Source organism: Heloderma suspectum, chromosome 1, assembly GCF_057233095.1.
Source record: "Heloderma suspectum isolate Gila_16-S chromosome 1, 16-S_ref, whole genome shotgun sequence".
Taxonomy (NCBI): Eukaryota; Metazoa; Chordata; class Lepidosauria; order Squamata; family Helodermatidae; genus Heloderma; species Heloderma suspectum.
Window position 1 is genome coordinate 373,944,726 of NC_139458.1, and position 19,321 is coordinate 373,964,046.

The 19,321-nt window shown below is 43.7% G+C and overlaps 1 protein-coding gene across 1 annotated transcript in view; it reads right to left on the minus strand.

Moving 5' to 3' along the window:
- Positions 1-19,321, minus strand: part of LOC146359868 (kinesin-like protein KIF28) — a 62,597-nt gene that overhangs the window by 26,766 nt on the left and 16,510 nt on the right. Inside the window, 7 exon segments of the mRNA XM_084828303.1 lie at positions 1,382-1,505; positions 2,935-2,989; positions 5,211-5,301; positions 6,962-7,083; positions 9,730-9,872; positions 15,306-15,373; positions 17,178-17,289. Of these exon segments, the coding sequence (XP_084684429.1) occupies positions 1,382-1,505; positions 2,935-2,989; positions 5,211-5,301; positions 6,962-7,083; positions 9,730-9,872; positions 15,306-15,373; positions 17,178-17,289 (715 nt within the window).

The window sequence follows — 19,321 nt, forward strand, 5'->3', positions numbered from 1 at the left end:
TTGTGTGCCATAGTATCTAAACTAGAACAGGTTTGGGCTGGAAATGTTTCAAAATACACTGTGCTAACATCCAGAATGAATCATGACCTTGAAGTATAAAGTAAATATGCCTTTCTAAGTGTTGCTTATTCAAATGCAACCCAAATACATTAGGGCACAATCCTATGGCTGCTAAACAGTGTCTAGACAGCTGTAGGATTTTTCAGTTTCTGGGAACCGAGCTCAGAGCCAGGGCTCCAAGCTTGGTTCCCAAAAACCTGGCTCCCTGCCCCCTCCCCTGCCCCCTTGTAGGCAGCGGGTTTTGTCCCTGGCTCCACGCTCATAAGAGCAGCACAGAGCAGGGGAAAAGGGGGTGTCCCTGGGGGCGGGGAGGAGACCACGGAAGTGCCGTTATGACACATCCTATGCACCGTCCGGCTTCCCCCCACCACTCCGACGCGCCCTGGCTACACAGCTAAAATTGGCCGTCTAGCCACAAATGCAGGGTGGCCGGACTGCGGAGGAGAAGATCCCCTCCACGCTCCACCTGCCCTGCATTCGATAGTCAGCTGCCTCTGAGCTCGGAGGTGGCCAACTATCCCCATAGGACTGTGCCCTAAATCTGACATGTCAAACTGAATACAGCCCACCCACACTATGTACTACTGGTCCAAGTGGGGTTTGATAAGCCTCCTGATTTTGTGGCCTGGATGTGAATCCAAAAACAGGGAGGATGTCAAGCTCCTGGCAGGTCATAATACAGGGCAGGAGAGCTGTGTTTAGCTTAAAGGTCGTAAGTATTCTAATCTGCTCTAGTTTGAGGTGTTTCTTTAAAAGGCACAGATATTTCTAGATCAATTTCTCTGAGCTTTCTCAGTTCCTCTCACGAGATTCCAAGTTGGCAATCCCAAACCCTGATTTGCTTTTAATATTCCAGAAGACAAAGTGCAACGCTAGCCCAAGACATTTTGCTGCCTGAGGCAAAGATAGCACCCATTCCCATCCCATGTACAAAAGCGGACTTGACTGGGATGATGGGACAGCATTCACTACTGCACCTGAAGGCAGCAGGCTAACTCAGAGCAGGCCTCATGCCACACAGGTCTCTCATCTCACTTCTTGCTGCCATCTCCCAGCATCTGCCACTTGAGGGAACTGCTTCACTCTGCCTAATGGTAGGGCCAGCCCTGTAGAAGTGGTAGTGAAGGTACACTGTTGAGTTTGGGTGTAAGAAAACAATTCAAATCCCCGCTCATCAAGAAAACTCACTGGATGAAGATCACAGTTTCAAAGCCCAATATTTCACTAATGCCATAAAGATATAAAGCACACAGCACATTAGAGTATGGGGAAATGGTTAACAAATAAAGAATTCAAAACTGTTAACAAGTAAGGAACTCACCAGATGCTGCAGTTTAGTTTTTACAACAATGGGCACACCATTAACAATCACTTTACACTTATCCCGAGGGGTTATAGTGACTTTGCCATCAGTGTTTGTGAATGTTGCATGCTTATCTAAAATGCTTGAGAGAGAGAGAGAGAGAGAGAGAGAGAGAGAGAGAGAGAGAGAGATTCAAATCCATGATAAAGGTTTTCCCTAGCCCCACCAAGGTGAAAATATTGCTGTTATAATTCTAGCAAATATATGGAAAGAGCAGTAATGCTGTACATGGCACTGCTAAGGCATCATTTGGAATAAGATTCGAGGAGGAGAAAATGATGAGAGGGCCCAACGTTCAGTGGCAGTGACCATGCTTTGCATACAGTAGGTCTCAGGTTCAGTCCCCACAAGCCTTTCCAATTAAAAGCTCTTAGGGCTGGGAGAGAAGACCCTGGAGAACTCCTACCAGAGTAAATGGTACTGGGCTAGATGGATCAATAGTCTGGAGTAACTGCAAAGAAAAGCTGTTATGATGAGCAGAGGAGAGCCAGTTTGGTAGAGGGAATGGAGTGTTGGTCTAGGACCAGAGAGATTCAGGTTCAAATCCCCACTTCGCCAGGAGGCTCATGGGATGAGCCTCGGCCACTCTCTGTCAGGCTAACCTACTTCACAAGGCTGCTGTGTGGATAAAATGGGGAGAAGAGAATCATGTACTCTGCTCTCAGCTCATTGGAAGAAAGGCAGGATACAAATGTAATATTAAAATATATCAGTCTCTTAGGGTTTAAGGCTGGGTTCAAACTCAGTTTGCAGGTCCACTTCATCACCATGTAAATAGGACTGATGGCTCAGCGATCTATGAGCCCCACTAATAGAAAGGAGCAGATGGTCTAAGGCGAATTACGTGAAATCAGTATATACCCACACAGACATTTGACTGGAATGTCTTGCAGTATAGAAAGTGCCTAGTGACAGGGACTAATAGTAATTTTAGTGCTGTCTTGAGGAATGCTTTTTACATTCCATTCTATGTTGTTGTTCAGTCGTTCAGCCATGTCCGACTCTTCGTGACCCCATGGACCATAGCACGCCAGGCCTTCCTGTCCTGCGCTCTCTCCCGGAGTGTGCTCAAGTTCATATTCATTGCATCGGTGATGCTATCTAGCCATCTCATCCTCTGCCGTCCCCTTCTCCTTTTGCCTTCAGTCTTTAGAAACAATAAAAATCACATCAAGGTATCACATAGCTAGGGTTGGGCCAAGACACTTTGCTGCCTGAGGCAGAGCAGCAAAGGTACCTCCACACCCACCCACCCATCCAGGTGAATAGTACCCAACACAATCCTAGTTATTTTGTCACAACAAGTCAGAAAACTACACTAGCACCTTTCCCATTCCTGGCAGTAAAAAATATTATAACAACAAATTAAATAATTTACCATTTGCTACCTTTCCATGACCCAAAATCTGCTGCCTCACTCTGCCTAATGGTAGGGCCCATGCCCTCACACAGCCCATGCAATTTCCCTGTGAATTAAGGACAGAAAAAGCAGGGAACTCATAGAGACATACCCTAAACCTCTGAGGGCTATTGCATTGGAAGATGACTGACCAACATCAGAAGAACCTGAAAGAAAAAAATTATCTTGTAAATTTGTCTTGAAAGACTGCAGTGGACATTCCCACCATGCATTTTTCTATGCCTTCTACTTCTAGGACCAGCTGTGCTGACTCCACATTCCCCTCAGTAGTCTGACATGCAGACTTCCAGTGAGACAACAGCAGAGGTGCTGTGTAGCTTGCAGAAATCAGATGGGATAAGTCAGCTCGTCTGAGATCTGGGGGGCGGGGGAAGCTATGAAAACTTACCCTCTGTTTTCAGCACAGGAACTCCCAGCACCAAACTACCAGGCAGCTTTATATAATTGGTGGGCCTTAAAAGCAGTTTAGTGCTGAGACTGTCAGCAAAAACAATTTTTAGAGGAGCACTATTGGAGAACCCCCACACACTCCAAGTCACTGCCCCTGTGGATCACACCAATTTTATTTGGGCACTTAAGCATAGAAACATGTTTCCCCATGAAATGCTAATGGCAAGGACAATTTGAGTGGCTAATGGTGAGCTGATTTTTGGAATATAATTTAATTTGCTTCTTTACAAAATATACAGTCTTACTAGAAGATTTAAGATACCCAAGGTATTTTTCAGGTTCTGTTTTAAATCTGTTACTGTATTTTAAATCTTTGCATTGCTGCTAGGTTTTATTTTGGTTTTTATTTTTATTTTATACTGTAGTTTAAAAGTATTATATTGTATTTTATCATGTTGCATTTTATGGTTTTAACTGTTGTGAACTGCCCAGAGAGCTTCGGCTATTGGGTGGTATAGAAATGTAATAAATAAATAAATAACCCTGCTTCAGGCCATTTTCACATCTCATAAGAGCGCCTATAATATTTCACTTCAAATTCAGGCTGAAAGAGAACCATATTTAAACAATGCACATTCTGGCCAGTAGTGATTTTTCATTCACTTGACACCGCAAAGTTTACAAGTATAGGAAATACAGCAAAGATCTAACTGGATCTTCTTATGAAAACAGCCTCTGTGACTATTTACTTCCTTCCTTCAGTTAAGACTGAATAGCATTCCTTTTGGAGTACCCCTCTTGTAATGGAAAATAAGTTAGCTTCTCCAAAACAAAAAATGTTATTCATAAAATACCATACAATGCCCCAAATGCAGAGAAAGTTAGTTGTGCTTAGGTGTCACTGAAATCAGTAGGACAAGTTAGGCATTACTAATTTATGTCCCACTAATTTAATGGGACTTTAGTGTGACTAAGGATATAATCTTATCGATTGTGCTCTCGCTGCTTGGGAGCCCCTGAACCCAAAGGCTTCCGAGAGTCCTATGCCCTGCAGGACTACAGCCAGCAGGGCAGGAGGAACAACAACAAAAATCTCCCCCCCACAAACCTTTGTCTTTCCTGATTTTCACTAGTGAAGGCACTTCGGAGAGGGGTGGGGTGGAGAAGGAAGCTCAGAATATCTCGTATCCTGGTCTCCCTAGTCTCTTCTGCTCTCCCCAGAATGCCCCCTTTCCTCCTTCTCTGGGGTCACCTTTCTGACCTTGGAGGGCAGCAGGTGCGGTTCTTTCCATGCCAGTTGTGCAGGGTTGGGGTCTGGGGGTTGGATCTCTGACTCCCCCTTCCACGTTCAAAGCACTATCTCCGACTTTGGAAGGGTTCTTCTGGGCATTCCAATGGTCCCTGGGATGCTCTCCTAGAGCCCATAAGATTGCTCTCTAAGGGCACAATCCTATGCATGTTTAGACAGAAACAAGTCCTACAACTCCCAGCATCCCCCAGACAGCCATGCTGTTTGAGGGATGCTGGGAGTTATAAGATTTATTTTTGTCTAAACATGCATAGGATTGTGCCCTAACATTCTTTGGATTTGGACCTATATGCAAATGCTAAACTTTCTGTTAGAAATCTATAATTCTAACTGGAGTTGTAGATATTTGTCTATTGTTATCCCTTTCTGCCCTTTGGAACAGGAACTTTCCTTTTTCTATTACATTACTTTGAATGTAATCGCTTATGTCAGTCTTTCTGAACCTGGCGGTCTCCAGATGGGTTGGACTACAACTTGCATAATCCCCAGCCAGCGCACCCCATGGATCATGCTGCCTGGGGGTGATGGGAGTTGTAGTTCAACCAATCTGGAGGGTGCCTGGTTAGAAAAGGCTGGCTTAGATTGATGGTGCTTAATAATATAAAATGAAATGTTATATTATTAAGCAATGGACTTAAGCAACAGACATGCAGCACACAAAATAATACCATCTTGAATGAAATATTTCAGAACCCCAGAAAGCTGAGGGTCTTCATTGATATTCACAAGATAAGGAAATGTTTCCATCATCCATCTCTCCTGTGGAAGAATTAATTAAACCTTATTTCAGCACAGTCCTCATCAAGTGACAGCCAACAATGTATGCGGCACACAAATAATATTTACCCAGCATCTTCCAAAAGGATTCTGAAAGACAGGAGTATTTATCATGCACCTGCCCTTATAAGCAATGCTAGCTATCAATGGAGTTCCTCAACTCTTTCCTCTTATGCTCTCATTTGTTACTTACACAAAGATATACAAATATAGAGAGATGGAAGGAAGGGCACACGTTTTAGCCCCAAAGCAGGTTATGGGATATACTTTGATAGGTTGAGGATCATTATCCTAATTTTATAAACAAATTACTATATTTGAACTCTCTCCTCTGAAGAAAAATCTAGCCTCTTTAATAATTAAAAAATGTTCACAGTTAAATGTGAGAACAGGCGAGAATCTGTATTGGCCTTAGCATGTATATTAGTAAGGCTATCTGAAACCCTGTGAGGCAAGAGCCTTTCAGCACATGCTCTGCAGTCAGAAAGACCCAGGTTCAATCCCTAACATCTCCAGGTAGGGCTAGGAAAGACTCCTTCCTGAAACCCTGGATTACCGCTGCCAGTCAGTGTCAACAATACTGGGTTAGAAGGAGCCATGGTCCGACTTAGTATAAGGCAATTTCCTATGTTCCTAATAACTGCATGGACTGCTTGTTCCTATATTTAAGGCTCCTGATAAGTTAAGAACGTAAGAAGAGCCCTGCTGAATCAGACCAAAGATTCATCTAGTCCAGCATTCTGTTCACACAGGGGCCGACCATCTGCCCACGGGAAACCCACTGTTGCACCCATGTTCCCCAGCAACTGGTGTACATAGGCATACTGCCATCAGGACTAGTAGCCACTGATAGCCTTCTCCTCTGCGAATTTGTCTAACTCCCTTTTAAAGCCATCCAAATTGGTGGCCATCACTATGTCTTGTGGTAGCAAATTCCTTAGTTTAACTGTGTGCTGTGTGAAGAAGTTATTACACTGTACCATGACCAAAGACACCTTTTTGCAGCTGTTAGTGATATGACCTTTTTTGCACAGTTGTTTCCCTCCTGCCTTATACACATGTATGTGCTTTTCGTTTGTTGCACTCACTTGTCACATCATCCTTCAACGCCACATTTCTGTAGCAGAGAAATCAGTTGCTGAGCACACACTGTGAAACACTTTATAGTTTAAAAAGGGCAAGTCACTTGTTGCTGTAGAGGTTGCGATGAGAAACACAATTGAATCTTATCAGAAGCAGCCATTGCTTACCTCAGTTTAATATGCTTTTGCAGGCAGAGAGGTCCAACATGTACACAGAGCCTTTCCTACCAGCAAGAGCTCTCTCATTCATTTCAGGGGAGGAGGATATTCTGAGCAAGCATGGCTTTCAGTGTGCAGAGCTGCCCTGTCCATTGAAATGAATGGATAAGCCTGTTTGCACAGGACTTCCAAGTGCATGTTATGTTGCTGTGGAAAAGGCATATGGTCATCCTGACTAGATTTTTTAAAAAGTTTTAAAACGTAAGAATTGCCTTGCTGGGCCAGACCGAGAGGGCTTTTAGTCCACCACTTTGCTCCAACAGTGACCAGTTAAAGGCTACTGGGGAGCTCTCAAACTAAGGAGTGACAGAGATCGACACCCATCACTGAGAAGTTGCGACCTGAGTAACTGCCACATATTGCTGCTCCCACTCTTTTCGGGCTTCTTCCAGCCGACATTCCCAGGTGGCTTGAATGGCTTGAATCCGCAGTTCATTTTCAGCCAACAAACAGCGAAGCTCTTCTGGAAAGAGGGAGAAAACTTAACTATGAGGCAATTGGGAAAATAACAAAATAAGACTAATTTATCAACAGTCTTCACATTTCCCTCCTAAATTAAGATTGTGGTATCTTCACTAAGCCACCATGAAACAGCGGACCTCAGTAACGTGTAAATCGTATATATTCAGTGACGGAAGCAAACGTTTTTAAGCACTGGTGAAATATTTCTAGATAAAAATGTTAGCCATAGGTTCATGTGAGTCCATCCTATAAGAAGAAAAACTGATACAAAATTGGGAAGGATTCGGTGTCTGTTTTATTATCCCAGTTAGAATTTGTACAAATTAGATACCCTTTATGTAAATCTGATTCACATTATCTTGATGACAAGATATACTCTGTATTACAGATATTGCCTAGTTGTAGGGTATTTAATGTTTCAAGGTCTGCACTGTTTGCAGAACAGGGAGCCCTGACCAAACTATGTTCTTAGACCAAGGCAAAGCAGCAATGAGCATTTTGGATTCCATGTTCCTAGTCTGTAGATCGTAGATCCTAGATCCTATACATCTAGGGCTCATGCATAGGTTTTATCTCTTCTCTGGTGAAAATTCCTCAAATGACCCAATTAACCAGGATTATTAATTAGCTTGGAATCCTAGTTAAATGAGGAATTTGGTTAGCTTTAGTTTTTGTTGATGTTGGTTGCTTACCTGTAACTGTGGTTCTTTGAGTGGTCATCTGTGCATTCACAAATATGCATTCACCTCTAGAATGTTCTCAAATGAGGCTCTGAGCAGGCACAGAACCTCATTCAGGAACTTCTAGAGTGGAACATTTTTAGGAGGGAAGCCCACCCCATCTGCACGCATTCAAGGGGTGTGACTCCTGTCTTCCTTCTCAGTTCCCAGAGGCTGTTTCAGCAGCCCTAGGAAAGGTAAGGACACCTGACCAGAGACAGGCATCTGCTGAGGGAAGAGGGGGTGGGTTGTGGGAATGCAGAGATGACCACTTGAAGAACCAGTTGCAGGTAAGCAACCTGTCTTCCTCCTTCATGGTCTCTGTGCATCACTCATATAGGTGATTAACAAGCTCTCTTACAGGAAATAGGGCAGGAGCTTAAGAGTGGAGAGAGGATAGGACTGCCTGTCTGAAAGCATCTTCTGCCCTGGCATGGGCATTTAAATGGCAGCACCAGACAAGTGGATGGCTGAGACCAGGTTGCTGATCTGCAGAGGTTAAGGAGTGAGACCCCTTGGCTGAAGGCAGTGGATGAGGCAACCCCAACCGCACACGGACGAAGGGCATGGCTCCCACCTTCCCATGCAGATCCCAAAAGGAACTTAGCCTGGAAGGCTGTAGAGTTTTTCTGAACGAGGCTCTGCACAGGCGCAGAACCCATATGTGTGATACACAGACAGCACCACGGAATATACCTTAACTGAGAACCAGTGTGGTGTAGTGGCGAGAGTGTTGGACTGGGAGTCAGGAGATCCAGGTTCCAGTCCCCACTCGGCCATCCAAGCTCACAGGGTGACTTTGGGCCAGGCACAGACTCTCAGCCCAACCCACCTCGCAGGGTTGGTGTTGTGAGGATAAAATGGAGAGGAGGAGGATTATGTACGCCGCCTTGGGTTCCTTAAGGAGGAAAACAGGTGGGATATAAATGTAATAAATACATAAAATAAATGTGATTAAAATATTATCCTGCTACATTTGCACCAGCCTGAGGGGGTAGACAATCTGGTGCCCTTGGATGTGAATTTTCTGCTTCTAGGGCAGATTGTGTGTTCTTATTCCTCTGTTCTTATTCTTGCTCTTCTTGCCTAAATATAACTCTTTTAAAATAATGGCTTGGATTCCAAGAACAGCTCGCAGAGTTCTGCCTGAGGAATACAGGTTTCCCTCCTCCTCCCCACTGCAGTCCCCTGCACCGCCTCCCTGAAAGGTTGCTCCTGGGGGCCAGGTGGCCCTTTGGAGTTGGTGGTATGTCATGCGCAGGGCTGCAGCTGAAGTGTGTGTGTCAGAAATCAGGGACATCTTGAGCAAGCAAAGTGCTTTTCTATCTGTGCCACGCCCTATTGCTGCCTTTCTCAACCTGGTGATCGCCAGCTGCTTTAGATGACAACTCCCTCCATCCTAATCACTGGCCATGCTGGCTGGGGCTGCCGTGAGTTGGTCCAAAACATCTGGAAGGCAGCAGTTTGGGGAAGGCTGTCCTACTGGCAGTGCTGGCTCCAGGTTTTTGAGGGCGCTTGGGCAAGACACCCTCAATGGGCCCCCTCTCTCAGTGAGCCTCTTTCTCATCACTGCTGCCACTTTCTTGCTTTCCAGGCAGAGAGCCGGTGAGCAAGTAGGCAGTGGCGTCTGCTCCTCCTCCTTCTCACCACCACTGTTGTCTGGGCCAGAGAAAGAGGCAGGGGAACAACCAGGGTGCCATGGTGAAGAGGAGGAACTACTCCAGGGGGCTCTTGTCAGTGGGCCCCTGCTGGGGTGTAGGCCCTTGGCCAGTGCCCGATCATGCTTACTCTTGATGCTGGCCCTGCTGCTGCGTCCAAATATACCACCATTATCTCTCAGAAAAAGGGAACAGTTAAAAATATTGTAGAATGACAGTATGTGGTCTTCTAATCCAGTAAATGTGATGTTCTTACTTGGTAATACATACTTGTTTCATCTGCTACTGTTTTACCAGTGTTTCCAAGGCCTGACAGTCTGGATAACAGATGACAATTTTCTGTCTTCAGCTCATTTATCAATTTTGCAGTTGGACCTGTATTTATCACTGCTCTGTTCTCTATCTTCTTTGTTCTTTCAGATGAAAAACAAACAGGAAAAAACACACAGTTATTGTACTATCTTGCAGAAGCAAAGAGAAAAATCCAGTTAAACATACAAAACCACTGTTGTTCAGTCATTAAGTCGTGTATTCAGTGGTAATTTGGGCTGCGCAAAACAATAATTATGCCAACATGATTATTTGTTGTGTGCTGTAAGACCCTTGTATCCTCTCGCAGGATAAGAAGCAGCTGAGCTCAGCTTTCTTTCTCAGCCAGTGAGTAAAATCACAACCTCAGACTTTGTTTACTTGGACTTCCAAAGAGCTTCTGACAAAGCCCCTTGCCAAAGACTCCTAAGCAAACTTGACGTCATGGAATAAGAGGAGATGTCCTCTTATGGATCGGTAAATGATTAAAGAACAGAAAGCAGAGAGTAGGGATAAATGGTAAATTTTCCCAATGGAGGGATGTAAACAGTGGGGTCCCACAGGGATCTGTATTGGGACTGGTGCTTTTTAATTTGTTCATAAACAATCTGGAATTAGGAGTGAGCAGTGAGGTGGCCAAGTTTGCAGAAGACATCAAATTATTTAGAGTGGTTAAAAAAATGGTATTGTGAAGAGCTCCAAAAGGATCTCTCCAAATTGGGGGAATGGGCATTAAAATGGCAAATACAGTTTTTTACTTATTTATAAAAATGTAATAATAAAATTAATTTTTTTAGAATATATACCGCTTCCCATTTTCAATATCCCAAAGCAAAAAAATTACAAAAGTTTGTAAAAGTTTTGTAAAAAAGTTACAAAAAAAAGTTTGTAAAAAGAAACACACTACATCATTATAAAAGCACAACATATAGGGCTTCATCACACAACGCTAAAAATCCTGCAATTTACTGGGGCTTCTGCTTCCGGAATCCTTGTGGGATTAGACCAGGTCTTTTCCATGTGGCTTTTTACAAAAACTAAAATTCTCAATAAGATCTATGTTTCATTACAAAGCCACTAGGTGGTGCTGTTGTTCAATTTGTAATAAAGCGACTTTAAACAGTATACCCTCATTTATATCGACTCCATTGTGGGAGGAGGGAAAATGCTGGACTTTTGTTGTCATGGAAAATAACACAAATTTTTTTTGTTTATTCGTTCAGTCACTTCCGACTCTTCGTGACTTCATGGACCAGCCCACGCCAGAGCTTCCTGTCGGCTGTCGCCACCCCCAGCTCCCCCAAGGTCAAGTCCGTCACCTCCAGAATATCATCCATCCATCTTGCCCTTGGTTGACCCCTCTTCCTTTTGCCTTCCACTTTCCCTAGTATCAGCATCTTCTCCAGGGTACCCCGTCTTCTCATGATGTGGCCAAAGTACTTCAGTTTTGCCTCTAATATCCTTCCCTCAAGTGAGCAGTCTGGCTTTATTTCCTGGAGGATGGACTGGTTTGATCTTCTTGCAGTCCAAGGCACTCTCAGAATTTCCCTCCAGCACCACAGTTCAAAAGCATCTATCTTCCTTCGCTCAGCCTTCCTTATGGTCCAGCTCTCGCAGCCATAGGTTACTGAGGGGAATACCATTGCTTTAACTATGCGGGCCTTTGTTGTCAGTGTGATGTCTCTGCTCTTCACTATTTTATCCAGATTTGTCACTGCTGTCCTCCCAAGAAGTAAACATCTTCTGATTTCCTGGCTGGAGTCAGCGTCTGCAGTAATCTTTGCGCCTAGAAAGACAAAGTCTGTCACTGCCTCCATGTTTTCTCCCTCTATTTGCCAGCTTTCAATCAAGCTGGTTGCCACAATCTTGGCTTTTTTGAGGTTTAACTGCAACCCAGCTTTTGCACTTTCTTTCACCTTCATCATAAGATTCCTCAGCTTCTCCTCGCTTTCAGCCATTGAAGTGGCTGAATCTGCATATCTGAGATTGTTAATGTTTCTTCCAGCGATTTTAACTCCAGCCTTGGATTCATCAAGCCCAGCACATCACAGGATGTGTTCTGCTTACAGGTTGAATAGGTAGGGTGAGAGTATACAACCCTGCCATACTCCTTTCCCAATCTTAAACCAGTCCGTTGTTCCGTGGTCTGTTCTTACCGTACACAATATAACACAACATAACACAGTAGAGCTCACAAAGAGCGGGAGGTGCTCTGGAGGAGGACTGCATCATGTACAGGACCTGCAAACTTCTGTGAGTAAGCAATCTCCATAGCAGGATAAAAGCCCTGTGTGAAGGATCCCTTAGACAAGTTAATGGTTGGGAAAAGCCAGGATAAACAAGCAAGTATAAAGTGACACACATTGGGATAAAAAATCCTAAGTTTACTGATGGGATCTGAGCTGGCAGCGGTTGATCAGAAAAGGGATCTTGGGGTTGTGGTGGATAGCTCGATGAAAATGTCAACCCAGGGTGCAGCTGCAAAGGCAAGTTCCATGTTAGGCATAATTAGGAAAGAAGTTGAAAATAAAACTGCCAAGATCATAATGCCTTTATACAAAGCGATTGTGTGAACACACTTGGAATACTGTGTCAAGTTCTAGTCACAGCACCTCAATAATATTGTAGAGATGGAAACACTGCAGGAAAGGGCAATCAAAATGATCAAGGGGCTGCAGCAAATCACCTATAAGGAAAGGTTCCAATGTTTGGGGTTGTTTAGCTTCAAAAAAAGGTGAGTAAGAGAAGACATGATAGAGATGTATTAAATTATGCATGGTGTCGAGGAAGTGGACAGGGAGAGGTTTTTCTCACTCTCTCATGATACTAGAACCTGGGGTCATCCCATGAAGCTGATTGGTGGGAGATTCAGAACAGATAAAAGAAAGTACTTCTTCACACAGTGCATAGTTAAACTATGAATTTGCTATCACCGGATGTAGTAATGGCCACCAATTTGGACGGCTTTAAAAGGGGGTTAGACAAATATGTGGAGGATAAGGGTAGCAATGGCTACTGGTCATGAAGGCTATATTTTACCTCCTGTATCAGGGGCAGTATGCCTCTATATGCCAGTTGCTGGGATTACGACTGAGAGAGTACTGTTGCGCTCAAGTCGTGCTTGTGGGCCAGGGGAAAGATGGGAATCTGGTTGGCCACTGTGAAAACAGAATGCTGGACTAGATATGCCATTTGGTCTGATACAGCATGGCTCTTCTTATGTTCTGATGAGTTCCTTAAATTGATTTTTCTCCTCAATATCCCACTTTCTCGGGGCTGCAGTAAGGCAGGGGTGGGGAACCTGGGGCCCTCGAGATGTTGGACTACATAATCTCTGACCAGTGGTCATATAGGCTGCTCCTGAGACATGGAGTCCAACATCATCTGGAAGGCCACAGGTTCCCCACCCCTGCAGTAATGCACTGCTAGGATACATAGGGCATCTCTACACCAGCCTAAAATCCTGCATTTAAAACAGGGCTTTCTGCTTCCCTTTTAAATGCAGGATCACAACAACTCCCTTTTCCACGTGCTTCCTTTTCCCCCTTCCCTTTTCCCCTCCTTCTCGCCATATCGGAGTCTTCCATTATCTTTCATTTATCTCGCTCCTCTTCTTGCCACTTTTCCTCTTTTCACAGAGGGAACTCAAGCAGAACACAACGCGGTAATTTGATAGCTCATTATCTACGATCTATTTAAAAACGGAATAAAGGGCATTTAGTGCAGGAGACACCTTGGAGGATCACGGCATCATGTAAAGGGCCCACAAACGTCCGTGAGGGAGCAATCTCAATTGCAGGATAAAAGCTCCGTGTGAAGAAAGCCATAATTCAAAAGAGTAATGCTTTAGATTTTTAAAATGCAGACTGAACATGACTTCTACACTTGGTGAACATGAAAACCAGCAGTACTGTTTGGACAGCACTTTGGGACAGAAGTCCAGGGTCCCACTCAATAGAATTGCAAGAAGGTCCTCAAACATAGCAGGGCTGTCTTATTTTGAAGTAAGTGATGCAACACACATTACCATTTAAACAGCGCCAGCCCATAAGACCTCACCTATACAGGCACAGGACTGCACCACTTACGAAAAGCTCTATCACCAACATTTTCTAAGCTACTCACATATTGCTCCTACTGGCATTCTTACCTCCCTATCAAGCAGCCTGTTCCATTAGTCTTAAGTTGTCAGCATTGTGACAAAGAGACCTTAGTGAGATGAGGCTAAAGCTTTGGGCAATTCTATTTCCTTGCTGAGGAATGTAGAACCTATGTCACACAGGCAGACTTCTGCTCATGGAATGGGCATTTCCCATCCTCTCCTTCCCCTTGTAGCCCCTGCTGCATGCTCCCAAAATCTGCTTGGGAGGGTCTCCCTACCCTCCAGAGCAGATTTGAGAGGGAAAATCCACACCATTGGCAGAGGACACTCCATCAGTAGATGGACACAATTTCACCCATGGTGAACAGCCCAAGTTTCAATCTGCGGAGGCTGCCAGGTGGTAACTCACCCTTGCAACTTTCCAGTACAATTCCCTTTGACAACCAATTGCTCCCACCTCAGGACGGGCATGGATAAATTTTGTGTAGACCACCTTGCCCCTATCCCAATTAGGATGTTGTAGAATACTAGGAAGAAAGAAGGGGAGAAGAAAAGCCACTAATGTTTCAAAACCAAAATATTCTCAGGGTTTTCACACAGTTAGTTATACAAGTATGTCCAGGCCTTGGGATCCATGTGAACATTCATTAAGAGTGCAATCTATGCATGTTTAGACAGAAAGAAGTGCCTAAATGCCCAGCATTCCCCAGCCAGCCAGCCATGCTGAGTGTTGTAGCACTTTTTTCTGTCTATACAGGCATAGGATTGCACCCTAACTTGCTTTGTCTCTGACAAACTCTAACTGAATGCCTTATGTGTTAGAGTGGCTTGGGAAAGGATATAATCTGGCTTAATGAAGCACATAAAAACACATTATCAGTCCTAATTCAGAACTGTGTCTGTGTATTTACAACTAAGTTAACAGTTTTGGTGTCATGGTTAGAATATTACACTGGGACTCAGGAGATCCAGGTTCTAGTCCCCTCTTGGCCATGAAGCTCACTGGGTGACTGTGGGTCAGTCATTGACTCTCAGTCTAACCTACCTCACAGGGTTGTTGTGAGGATAAAAATTGAGAGGAGGAGGACTATGGAAGCCTTGAGTTTCTTGCAAGAGGAAAAAAGGCAGGTTATGAAGGTAAAATAAATATATACATATAAATAACTGCAGCAGACTAGATGCTGTATAGTACAGTGTGTGCACAAAAATAAGTTACAGCTTATCTTCATTTAATGCAGCCTTCCCTAACCTGGTGCCCTCCAGATGTGTTGGATGACAACTCCCATAATCCACCAGCCATGCTGGCTGGTGGATTATGGGAGTTGCAGTCCAACACATTTGGAGGACACCAGGTTGGGAAGCCTGATTTAATGTCTTGCCCCATCTTGGACTCCAATCCAAACTCTTTCCTTACAAGATGGGAAAACAAATATACCTCTCAGCATATCGCAAAGTTGACAACGTCTCCTCATAACACATGTCTGCTGGACTAATCGCTGCAATCTGCAAATATGTGAAAAATAGGTTAGGTTTTCAGTTATTACTTTGCTGTTACTGAGAATCTGGCTATTAGAATAGAAATTGGTAACTGGCAGCCGCCTTGGCCAAAGACACACCCACACCCAGAGGAATGTGGCCCAGTTTGTATTAACAAAAAGGCATAGTTTGCTGGGTTGGTCCACGGGGGTAGAAGAAACCAAAATCTTCAGGATGGCAATACCAGGGGAGGCTGGTGGCTCCGATGCCAGTGGGGCGGTGAATCCGCACTGGCTTTCAGTCAGAACATTAAAGGAGCTATCCAAGATGCGAGGAATAGCTCCTTTAGAGTTCTGACTGGTTTTGACTGAAACCTAGAGTGGATTCACTGCCTAATGACATTGGAGCCACAAGCCTCCGCTGGGCAATACTATTATTAGGGCCAACCAAGATAGTGAGTATATTTTCTAAATCAAAACGATTCTGTGGCTTTAATATCTTGCCAGCCTTTTCCCTCTCCTCACCCCACCCTGTTTGCTTAACATTCAGCTTGATGACAGGTTCTGAAAAACTCAAAACTTACTCAATATTTTCTGACACATTGGTTGGTCCTAATAACAGTATTGCCCTACTGTAGATTTTGGAGTTTGTATTAATGTTTCCAAAAAGGAGCTGTGCTCCCAGGCCTTGACTACATGCATAAACTCTTTACAGACATAATTTAGATAGAATTAAGCACTTTACTGTTGCAGTTTTTGTAGAAGTAAGTGCTTTATGGCTGCAAATGGCATAAAATACAAACATTATGGCTGTACTTTCCTCATGATAGGCTAATGGCAGCCACCATTACTGTGTCCTGCCTTTTTTAAAGCTGGAAAGATGCCACTCAAAATCCAGCAAACACATCAGGGCTCTGGGAAATTCGGTAAGTTCCAAGCAGCACGGATTTCCTTGTGGCGGAACCCCCCTGGATGGGGTTGCCCATCCCTAGCATGAACCAGCTAACAAGGCAAGACAAACTTGACTCTTTACTTCAGAAACATTATTAGCGCAAAGGGAACCTAGCTCTGAAGTTCTGCGCAGACCTCTCTCAGTGATTAAAATGCGAGAAATTAATTAAAAATGTACATCTTAACTGGGGATTGTGCGGTTCAGCCATCTGTCCTAAGAAAGGTCCTAAAAACACTTCCACAAGTAGCCAGGGGTGATTAAATATTTCCAATTCCATCCTAAGCAGTGTAACCAGAATCAGATTCTTAGGTGGCCAATACCTCAGAGTTTTCCAGCTGTGTTTATATTATGACCATTTTACTGCACCAAAGGATCAGAGAACCCGGACTAACATACATCCTGCTAAATGTGGCTACAGAACAAGAAAGCGTGTTCTTGTTCATCCTCCCCCACACCCCAGCCTTGTAGGGCAAAATTCCCAATACATTTCAGGAGTTTTTCTGGGTGTTCTGCATTTTCAGAGTCATTCACCTCTCTTCCACCTGCCCTCAAGGTTATTTTTCTGCATGCTTAAACATTAGAAGTCTTCAATCAGAAAATCAAATAAATTGGAAAGCAGTATTAATATGATCTTCTGCCTTACAGAAATACTTATGGAAAATGCATATACTTTATAACTTCTATGTTTCTCTATTTACAGGTTGCATGTGAAATCTATTCTTTCAATCCTGAAGTGTATTTTGCTTTTGTCAGAGGTTTTATGTGAGCTGCTTTGGGTTGTTTTTCCTCAGGGAAGAACAGTAGAATTTTGACATAAAAATGCAATAGAGTGTATGTTTCCCCCACATTCCCACTGTCCAGAGAATATGACCATTTTTACCATAATAGTTCTGCTGTTTCCTCCTAAAGCAGACTGTAAGAGTTTTGTAAGAACTGAATCTCTGTATGGGACATGCAACACTTTCTTCCCCATGGCAGCCTCAGCCAGTGCACTAGAAGAAAAATAAATGACAGGGAAAACGACAGTGAGCAGGAGATGTACATTTGGTAAACTACAGCCCAATCCTATGCATGTTTTCTCAGAAGTAAGCCGTATCGAATTCAGTGGGGCTTACTCCCAGGAACGTGTATATAAGATTGCAACCGTAGTCATAACTCAGTACTACAATTCACAATTCACATTAAGATCTGTTTACTGAACATGTGTCAAAAGTAAATGGGCCACAAATTACTAATGGGATTTGATTTGAGAAGGAGCCATTTAAGGATCACTAGATGGGGTGGGTATGGGTGATATTTAGGAAAACCTACAAAAATTGGCAGTACATGAACAGAATAGCCCAAATAATATTTATTATCAACAACATCACTTAAAAGAAGTTAGCAGAAAATGCATGTGTCACTTATTGAGAGAACATCGACGGGCTCTTCCTGAATTTGAGAAATGACATTCTCTTATTTAGAACATAAGAAGAGCCCTGCTGGATCAGACCAAGGGTCCATCTAGTCCAGCATTCTGTTCACACAGTGGCCAACCAGCTGCCAGCCAGGAACGCTCAAACAGGGCATGAGCGCAACAGCACCCACCCACCCATGTTCCCCAGCAACTGGTGTACATAGGCTTACTGCCTCGGGTACTGGAGGTAGCACATAGCCATCAGGACTAGTAGCCACTGATAGCCTTTTCCTCCAGGAATTGGTAAACTCCTTTTAAAGCCTCCTTTTAAAGCCATCCAAACTGGTGGCCATCACTACATCTTGTGGTAGCGAATTCCATAGTTTAACTATGCGCTGTGTGAAGAAGTACTTCCTTGTATCTGTCCTGAATCTCCAACCAATCAGATTCATAGGATGACCCCAGGTTCTGGTATTTTGAGAGAGGGAGAAAAATGTCTCCCTATCCACATTCTCCACACCAGGCATAATTTTGTATACCTCTATCATGTGTCCACCCTACCCTCCTTTTTTCCCAGCTAAACAATCCCAGCTGTTGCAGCCTTCCCTCATAGGGGAGTTGCTCCAACCCCTTGATCATTTTAGTTGCCCTTTTCTGCACATTTCCAGCTCTACAATATATTTTTTTAGGTGTCGTGACCAGAACTGGACACAGCATTCCATGTGTATCCTCACCATAGATTTGTATAAGGGCAATATGATATTGGCAGTTTTATTCTCAGTTCCTTTTCTAGTTATGCCTAACATGGAGTTTGCCTTTTTTACAGTGGCCGCACACTAGGTTCACATCTTCACTGAGCTGTCCACCACAACCCCAAGATCTCTTTCCTGGTCAGTCACTGCTAGTTCAGATCCCATCAGGCTATACTTGAAGTTGGGATTTTTTGCCCCAATGTGCATCTCTTTACATTTGCCTACATTGAACTGCATTTGCCATATGGATGCCCATTCTCCCAGTTTGGAAAGATCCTTTTGGAGCTCTTCACAATCCCTTTTTGTTTTAACCATCCTAAATAATTTGGTGTCATCAGAAAACTTGGCCACTTCACTACTCACTCCTAATTCCAGATTATTTATGAATAAATTGAAAAGCATTGGTCCTAATATAGATCCCTGTGGGACCCCACTATTTACTTCCCTCCATTGGGAGAATTTACCATTTATTCCTACTCTCTGTTTTCTGTTCTTTAACCAGTTACTGATCCATAAGAGGACCTGTCCACTTATTCCATGACTGCTAAGTTTGCTCAGGAGTCTTTGGTGAGGGACTTTGTCAAAAGTCTTTTGAAAGTCCAAGTAAACAATGTCTACTGGATCACCCCGTCTACATATTTATTGACACTCTCAAAGAACTCTAAAAGGTTAGTGAGACAGGACTTACCTTTGTGGAAGCCATGTTGATTCTTTTTCAGCAGGGCTTGTCCTTCTATATGCTTATTTTATCTTTAATACTGCCTTCAACCAATTTATCCAGAACATAAGTTAAGCTAATGGGCCTGTAATTTCCCACATCCCTTTTGGAAAATTGGTGTTACACTGGCCATCTTCCACTCCTCTGGTATAGAGGCT